The 9,731-nt window shown below is 45.3% G+C and overlaps 1 protein-coding gene across 1 annotated transcript in view; it reads right to left on the reverse strand.

The window, feature by feature from the left end:
• KCTD8 (potassium channel tetramerization domain containing 8) overlaps nucleotides 1–9,449 on the reverse strand; it is a 641,090-nt gene extending 631,641 nt beyond the window's left edge. Inside the window, exon 1 of the mRNA XM_086963360.1 lies at nucleotides 8,610–9,449. Coding sequence (XP_086819486.1) covers nucleotides 8,610–9,411 — 802 coding nt within the window. The 5' untranslated portion in view covers nucleotides 9,412–9,449. The remainder of the gene's footprint in view (nucleotides 1–8,609) is intronic.
• Between the last annotated feature and the right edge of the window lie 282 nt (nucleotides 9,450–9,731).

Raw genomic sequence — 9,731 nt, forward strand, 5'->3', positions numbered from 1 at the left:
ACCTTTACTGACGCACCTGCAGCGCAATGGGAATTCCCCATATTTATAAGGCCATGTAAAGACACCCTGCGTGATTCTTAATGGCCTTGTGATTATGCTTCTCTCTCACGCATAACTCTGAGTGAGTGGGGAGTTACCTAGCTGTTGCTGTTGTGGGTGTTCCAGTGCAACATTCATGGAGCCTGACGCATTTCCAGATTCACATTTTTGTAAACCTGGGAATGCGTCAGAATCCTACACCTCCTGGGCGTAAGGAGGCGCAATGAGGAGAAATACTTGTATTTCTCCTCGTTTTTTCATCTTTCGTTGCGTGTTGCTTTCTGGAGGGGGAATAGAAAGAGGAAAATGCCCTTAATGGTGGTTTTTGTGCAGGAAAGTGTCCCTTCCTGCACAAAACAATCATCCCCTCAGCACAGGCACCCTTGCAAAATGGCACAAGAGTGTCTGCACTGGCGCACAGCTGCTGTTTGTGTGCCGGCGCAGGACAGAAGGTCAGGAATGTGCCGTATATTTTAGCTATGGAACATTCCTGTCCTTTTCTTTCACCACACTGCAGGGCAGCAGGAAGGCTTGCTGTGCTGCTCTGTATCAAAATATTGTAAATGAAGCACATAGTATTTTAATCACCCAGGTTCTGGACCATCTAAAATAACTGAGATATAGGACATGATTGGCCCCACACAAAGATATACGAGCTTCCACATCAAGGGACACACTACTGTACAATAGGATCCTTCTAAATTGATTACTAGCAGCTCCATTTTCACAACAACGATGTGGGATAATAGTACCAGGTACACCTCCCGATCAGAAGCAGTTTTTCCAAACTCTGTTAACTATCACCCTGGCCACCAGCTGTGTATGTACGAGCTTCACATACTTTAAGAATTTAAGACCCATTGTCATTTTTGAAGCACTGCAGATGCTTTCTCAATGCCAACCATGATAATAGTCATGGACTCTCTATTCTGTGTGCTAATGCAATATGTGTTGTAAATATAATATGATAGATGGACTGCTCAGTCATAAAACCACTGTGGTCTGAAAGGACTGTCAACCTGATCACTCCCAAGAGTTTTAAATCTGACCTTTGGCATAGGCTTTGGCCTCATTATTTATTAGTGAAAGCTACCTATGGAAGGCATATACATTGTTTTGCACACTATCCTTAAGAATCACTTTAATTACAAGTTTAGCTGAGATCCTGGAGAAGCAAGCTGCCACCTATTAATGCATGTATACTTTTTAGCAAATGGGGAGCAAATTTGCTGGCACACTTTTTTGAAAAGGTCCAAAAGAAGTCTTGCCAGACTATACCTATTCCAACACCTCAGTGATTTCCTTTGCTGAGGATATTCTTTCCAATGAGTCTTAGTCTACCCCAGTGAGCTTTCTCATGGGGAGATCTTGCATGAAGTCAACAAGTCCTTGACTTGAGTACACTTATTTTGAGGTATGGCATATATAATATTAATATTAGGATATAATAGCCATTAAATCCATAGCTCCAGTACCAGCCATTAGACTCTCCTTCTACATGCCTACTTTCCTTCTCCAACCGATATAGAAGCTTCCTGGATTTGTCTCCACACTTGTGAAAGTGACTTTCAGATACCATACACATGACTCTTGACTTTTCTAATACCATATGTTTTAGGTACAGTTTAATGGACTCCAATTCTAGCAGGATTTCAGACTCTTTTGTATGCAAGTACCTCTCCACTGGTACTTTCAGATAAATAGTCACTCTCCTTCACTCCGTATCTGCTGCATTAAGGTAAGCCTTACCTCTCCCACTCAGATTCGGTTGCATTGCTTCCAAAGATTCAGCTGAGAGTCCACTAAACTAGTATTGTGAGTGAAGAAAGCAGGCTGTTTCTACTTCAGGTGCTCAAGAGAGAGATCATCAGTAAGTCAAGAATCATTTAGGTGCCACATCCCCACTGGGAACTTCTCCTCTGCACCCAGCTTAGCTCAACAATTGTGTGGTTACAAAAGGAGCAGGCTACCATTTATGCACTCAGGATAGTTGCAAGTCAGTCTGTGGAAGGAATAACTAATCAATACTCCAAATAAAGAGTGGCGGGCTGAAGAATACAATGTGAATTCAGGAGCCATTGGATTACTGGTTGGCTGTGTATCCCAAGGCCCCAATTTAGTGGGGAAATCTGCTAAAATGGTATAGTCCTTTGAAGTCATGTTGCTCCCACTTTGATGGTCATTAACAGTGCACATAACCCTGTTACATTACCCATCCACCATGCTTCACCGTAAAGGCTGGGGCAAGGAGTGTCCCCAGCACATGTAGCTGAATACCTGTTGTTTGGACCTCTGGGCAGTGAGGATCTTTTAACATCCCCGACTGCATATGACTTTTCCTACAACATTAAAATCATTTTTTTATGTTGACTTTTTTTAGATTTTTGTACGTGAGCTGCAAAAATTCACACCAATGATGATTTTAATGTGAAATTCATGGAGTATGTCTGTTGGAGAGGCATATACCTCTCACAATTGGAGGAAACCCTGCAACATGAGTTTTAAAACAGCTTCTTAGCACACCAGGTTGGGCCTGGCTGTTTGAAATAACCCAATTTTAAATTTTAAATGCCAGATATAACCCTGTGTTAGTCAACTGTATCTGTGTCTTACAAAAATTAGGTTCAGCTGTCCTGTACATATACCTGAAATGTACACTAAGGATACTTTTACAATTAAAAAGATAATATGATCTTAAGTGTTATGATAGCAGCAGGAGCAGCACAATAATGAAACTTAAATGTTCCTAAACCTTGGATTTTGATAACTCATTTTAAGAAATAGGTATGAAATCATTCTTCAGCTATAAAACTAGATAAGAAACAAATTAACTCATTATTTACTATGATCTTTATTTATGCTTTTCACAAAGAAGAATTTTTCATGTTGTCACATTTGCAGTCCTCAAAGTAACTAACTTGTAGCCTTAATCTCCTTCCTGCACATGGGCTCCCGTGGCTTAAATCTAATTAGGTTCGTTCACACAGCCTTACTTCTGATGTAAGAATAGAACCACTGACACTGATCAAAGCCTCCTCAGGCAAAGGCTTTCCTATTCTTCAATTCCCTTCTGTTATGATGTCTACGTTCACCTGAGCATCCATTACTCTTGCTTGCTTTGAAGAAAAGGACCTTGTCGACCTGGCAGTGATCTTCCCCACAGATATGGATAGCAAATGTGCCTAGAAAGAATTGGTAGTGCTTTGATGTTGGTGGCATTGGGGTTTGGCCTTGGCTGGAACTAGTGTAAGGTGGGAAATAAGGAGTGGACAACGCAGTATCAGACTAAAGAGTCTCTTTAAATAATTTTGGGGCCCCCAGCAGCTACTTTCGGTCAGTGGCATCTTATCCTCATTAGCGTACTAGCAACCGATAGTATCATCATCATCATCATCAACAGGAGGGGATATCTCGAAATATAGAGGTGTTGTGGGATCTATTGCACCCAGGCAGTGATTTAAAATCACCTCCTGTCCCAAGGAAAATGAATGTATTAAAACAGAGGCTGGGGTAAGGTTAAAAAGAAGAAAAAGATGTGTCTAGGGAAAGGTTAGGGATCCCTCACATTTACCCAAACATTAGGTGAAAATGTTTCAGCCTAATTGCGCCCATACAGGCCAATGGTTTTCATCACGACTGTGAGATTGATTGGGTCCCATGTCTGGGCCAGTAGGGCACTTTCCCCACCCTCTGTTACACTTGCAAACAGATGTTGTATAAACAAGAATGTAGTAAATATATCAGGCATTCTTGTACCTTATTATGTTAGCAGCAAGACCTCATGGGTTGCAGGGGGAGGCGGACTGGAGGGCAGTGTTTTCTCCTACATCTTCACAAAGTGAATCTACCTGTTACAATCCAGGCCAGGAGAAAGTATACCTACTGCCACAGAACAGGGATCCAATCAATCTCACGATCCTGACGAAAGCCATTGACCTGTATGGGCGCAAGTAGGCTGAAACATGTTGACCTAATGTTTGTGTAGATGTGAGGGACGCCTAACCTTTCTCTAGACACATCTTTTTTTTCTTTTGAAACCATACCAATGCTCCTGTTTTGATAAATTCAGTTTTCTTTGGGATAGGAGGTAATTCTAGATCACTACCTGTGTGTAATGAATCCCTCACCATTTCTATATTTTCCTGGAGGAGGGATGCCTGATGATGCTCTTGGTTGCTAGTATGCCAGTGGGAATAGCACGCAACTGACTGAAAGTAGCTGTTGAGGGTCTCAAGCACTGTGTCATGGTGCTCCAAAAGACAGAAGCAGAATGTGTCTGAATTCTAGCTTGCTTTGCTGACAGTCTTTTGCCAAACGTAGTTAATGATATCTAAAAGGAACAGCTGCAAACACTCTTAAAGTCAAAAGGGGAGAACAAGGGAACCCTACTCACTACGGAACCAGGGTGATAGACTATAACAAGAAAACAATGGTTCCTGTAGAATAGTATGTATCTAAATGATATAACAGTGCACAATCACAATAGGAGGTTGATGATGATGTCATAGAGAATAGGACCAAAAACACCAATGGTTTTGTTGAGCATATATGTATTAATCACAACATAAACAACATTTGTACAAAAAGGTGAAGAATTAGTGCGAAAGTGTCCCAAATGTGACATGAACCTAACAGTTGAGTGACATATTGTGCAAATATTTACAAGGTTTCACAAATTGTTTACCAAAAGCGACCATATCTTAAGTTTTTGCAAATTATGAAGCAACTATATTCAATGATAAGTGCTGTGTCAGTGGTTCACTTTCTTCAAGACTGTCGACGGCGTTTCGACCCCCTCTAGGATGTGGGGTCTCATCAGGACCTATGATAGTAGAGACAACTAGATTGTCAATCGCACAGCTATGGTGGTGAAATAAGTGCCAACCGTGAGTGAAGGAAAGGGAAGAATACTCACAGGGAGACCCGGACGGGTTCCCTGTGAAGGCTGTGAACAGACGATTACAATGAGGCGTGTGGGAGAGGATGTAGGTCAGAATCAAGGGTGGGATTCAGGACGTTTGCAACAGGATCGCTACGGTGTAAAATGCGGGCCAGGGTGTGGCAGGAAGTCCGCTCAGCAAGGATGTAATGAAACGATTCCAAATGGAGGATGTAGTTCCAAATAGCACAGTAGATGCTTGCTCGCGGCAAAGCTGCAGTCGTCTGTTTGCCCTCTCTTAAGGCAGAAATCTTACAGGAACAGGAAAGAATTGAAGGCTTACTGATGCAAGGTGGAAGACCTCACATCTGCCTGATAAAGGCCTGAGGAGTGTTACTCATTGCTATGATTTGAAGGCCAGGTTGTCCAGAGGGAGCCTGCCTACTGTCTAACGTATTTGCCTGTGGCACATTGAAGAGACACATGGATCTATATTCACTTGGGAGAAAAAAAACAGCTAAGTCTGTGTTAGATTAACGTGTGTCTTTTTTTCTGCTTATGTTTTCCAAAAAAAAAATTCTATGAAAGTTTGGTCATTTTTGGGAGTTCCAGGATGTAGGCTATAGAACTTTTGAGAAAAGCTAGGACTTTTGAAATGTTATGTCTCTTGAGGACAGGGACAATTTATCATTTCTGCCCAACAAAACAGCATTGTCTACAGACATGACTTATTGTTTTTTTCCTGAATGTAGCATTTTGCCAAAAGATGCATGGTTCCAGCAAAATTGAATAAAATAGGTATTCAGCATTTTGGAGTTCTACCTGGCCACGACTTCCAGCCCAAATTCTAGATGTACCATTGTATGCCAAGTGAAGACATGATTGAGTTGCTAACAGTTTCCATAGGTGCCCCACTGGACGTTCTTTACAGCAACGTTCAAGGCTTAGCACAGGCTGCCCTGCGGATCCTGTGGAACCTTGGCTTGCAGATAGATTTTAACTTCCTGAAAGCAGGCTAGGAAACTCATGGCACCAGTCCATCAGAGGCTATTGCCTTCAATCCCTAGATAGAGACCCCCCAACACATTTAGAGGTCCCTGCCAAGTAGGTAAGCATCTCTGTGGCTTCAGATGTGCTACTGCTGCTGGAATTCCTTTGAAGGAACAGAAGTTTGCTATGTAGGCACCAAATCTGTTTTGCTCAGTAGTCAAAATGCCTTGCTTTCAACAAACACCCAAAAGAAGAGTTTATTTGTTTTAAACAAAAAAAATAGCCTAAATGCATAAGAACCTTTATTCCTGTACATTGGGTCCGCCGTGCATTTTACCCAACCTAGAACGAGGATGATTTGATTTTCTGTCCTTAGTAGGAAAATAAAGTTACAGTTGTCCAGCCCTTAATGGGGAGGAGTGACCAACACTTTTACCTAGTGCTCTGTGGTGGTGGTGCAATCAGGTCAAAGGTTTATGCTGGAGAAGTATTTGGAGACTCCACTGATTTAAGCACAACACTTATCTTTACTCTAAATCTAGCAGGGGGCGTGAATTTTTTTTGGGGGGGCCCAGATACTTGCTAATTTAACACAATTTCCTAGGCAACTTTAAAGTACCCCCACGACAAAAAGTAAAACATTTAACCTGGTTGAACTGCTGCCATTTACCCTATCACGCTCCATCACCGGTCGGCCATAAAGGGTACCTAATTATGGAACATGTGACAAAATTGCCCTGGGAAGTGTATGCACCTCGACCAGGTTTTGTCCCATCTCTGTCTGGTCCTGGAGGCTGGCTTGGACCTAGAGAGACACACCACATTGGATTACTTGAGAATGTTTTTAGTACTGCACTGTTTTCTACGAATGTTTTCTGATAATTGCATAAGTACTGGTGCGTACATCCTCATGTAGGCATGCAGGTGCAGATGTCATTTGAATCATTAACTTGTGATATATTCAACGTCATTGTTTCAGAAATGTTACCCTAATTATTTGATAACTGTGTAATGTTGTTTTAGTGTTGCTATTCACGTGCCTCGTGCGAAGAAGAACTTGCTGCTAGTGGCAAGCTACCAAAGGTAAACTCAGGATTCCTCACAGAGCCCTGTTTATTAATTAGAAGTTATCGCCTGTTGAATTTTTTCCAGCTCGGCCACCCACCACTGACACCAACACAGAGCCCAGCTGAGTTGGGAAAGGAATTTGAAAAATATATAAAATCATCACCAGTCATTACAATAAGAAGAACCTCACGCCGGTATACATCACATGTATGTATGTGTAGAATAACATCAGCTGCCTTTTAATACAAGTGGCGCTAGTGTGATTTCACAAGAGTTGCATGTACCCGTGCTTAATCACTTGTGTGGAGTGTAAACAGAGGTAGAAATATCACATGCAGTATTTCAACGAGCTGTCCACGAAAACGGTGCTGAACAACGGAAATTTTACCAGCAGTCGCAGAGGCCACGATATGGATCACGCGCGATGAAACCCATGCTAACTCCATGCCATACTCTTCCCTACTGAGAAATTAAAACCCCTCCCCTCCTGCCAACAGCGCGCCAGGTGCACGTGCGTCGGAGCTGAGTGCGCAGCAGACTTCAGTGGACAGGGCCCCGCGGAATGGGATGCTGCAACTGCCCCACAAAGATTCAGGTGGCTGGGAAATCTGTGTTTTAAACAAAACTATTTCCAAGTTTTTTTTTTTTTAACTTAAGTGAGCAAACATACTCTACCGTCCTGCTGGACACGTGACTTTACTCCCACCTTCCTGAAAAGCGAGTTAACTTTAAAAACGTGATTTATCTCAATGCCGTCAGCGCACCTATAAGGGTTGGTACTATGAACAAAGCAGCAAACCAGATCTGGGGGTGTGGCCTATGGATAGTGGGAATCAAGATGCCGCCATTATTTTTGCTACTAAGCGCTATTGGCAAGAGATGTTACTATCATTCCATTTAATTATACTCTTATACCTCTGAAGGATGGCAAGCTTAGCCGGCCTTTCTCTGATTCCATCTAGTGACCTGTTGGGCATCACATGTTGCAGAGGCGAGCACTCAACCCACTGAGCAATTCTATCGGAGCAATTCTAGCAGCTGTGTGAGGCACTGACTGGCAGTTCGCGCAATTCCCCTGTTTCCATCTGAAAACCATGCAGCAACGTCTGTTTCTGATAGGAGGAGGGCTCGGTCTTTCATCCCACCGTTCCACTCCCTTCCCGATTAATGCCTGCTGTTACTGTACCTTGTAGTTAATGAGAAACGGGGACCGCGCTGCAATTACATGTTCAAAGCCCCCATCTAACACAGCAGGACACTTTTCATCTCGCGGGAAAACTTTACAACAGAGGGAATGGGTTTTTAAAGAGGAGCTACAGAACTTTTCAGTCTGTTTAAAACAAACGTAATATCGATACGAGAAGGGCTACTGCAATCAAGGGGTACACCTTACAGAATACAAGGGAATTAAGTATGTGTCCCGCCCTCTACTGGGGTTGGTCGCTGCAATATATAGAAGTTTGACTTTTATTTCCAACTCCTTTAGGGTGCAATCTGAAAAGCAACCCCTCTCCCCACAAGAAACTCTGGGCTACCGGGAACATTCACCAGGGCACAAGGGGTAGCGGGCACACGCACTGGATGGGCACAGCGGGCACCGCCCCACGCGCACGCCAGGCACGCTGTGACTTACTGAAGAAGATGTACTCGGTGTAGCTGCTCCAGATCTTGTCGTCCCGGTACTGGTTGACGAAGGCCGCCGTCCCGGTGGAGTTGCAGGCCACCATGTGGAAGCCGCTCTCGGACAGCCGGTCGAAGGCCTGCTCCAGATAGGTGAACTTCAGGTAGAAGCGGGACGTGTACTTTTCCGGGGGGCGGTCGGGGTCCCGGCTCTCGTTCAGAGTCTCCCCGAAGACCTCCTTGGCCAGGGCGATCCTGCCGCACACCATGATGCGCGCCACGCGGCGGAACTTGGCGTCCGCCTGGTTGTCCCGCACCAGCGTGTAGGAGCCGCGGTAGCCGATGGTGATGAAGCCGGCGCGCTTGTCCAGGGCGGCGGTGCGCAGCAGGTCGCTGCTCTGCGAGCTCTCCTCGATGTCGCTCTGGCAGCCCTCGTCGTTCATGGAGCCCTGTTTGGTGACCCGGGGGCTCAGCAGCTTGACCAGCTCGGGCAGCTGGAAGTGCTCGGCCTCGCGCAGCAGCCGCTCGCGCTCGGGGAAGTGGTCGGGCAGGGCGAGCTGCCGGTCGCGCAGGTAGTCCAGGATGTACCTGAACAGGAAGCCGTCGCGGTCGATGAAGAAGCGCGCCCGGTTGTCCCTGGGCAGCTCCTTGACGTCGGCGCGGCCGGAGAACATGCTGTGCAAAGTGCTGTCCGGGACGCTGGTCAGGGTGGAGTGCCTGGTCACATACACCTGGCCGCCCACGTTCAGCTCCACCACCTCCGGGAAGGGCGAGGACATCTCGCTGATGGGCAGGATGCCCTCCTTCATAGCCATCTTACCCCAAATCCCGGCAGAGAGTGAGTGATGTGGAAGCAGAGTCCTCCGCCGCCGTAGTTATCAGAGCATCCGAGCCATCCAAGTATTGCACATGTGCAGTGTGGGGCAGAGCTATGCCAGCATCCTCGGGGCGCGAGCACCCGGCGAGAGGTCTCAGCTGCTGCTGACTCTGTAGTGGAGTGGATCCCCGAGCTGCTCAGCTGACACTCTATATTGGAGCAGATCCCCCACCTGCTGAGACTCTGTAATGGAGCAGATCCCCACCTGCTAAGACTCTGTAATGGAGCAGATCCCCACCTGCTAAGACTCTGTGATGG

This window comes from Lissotriton vulgaris, chromosome 3_1, assembly GCF_964263255.1.
Source record: "Lissotriton vulgaris chromosome 3_1, aLisVul1.2, whole genome shotgun sequence".
Lineage (NCBI taxonomy): Eukaryota > Metazoa > Chordata > Amphibia > Caudata > Salamandridae > Lissotriton > Lissotriton vulgaris.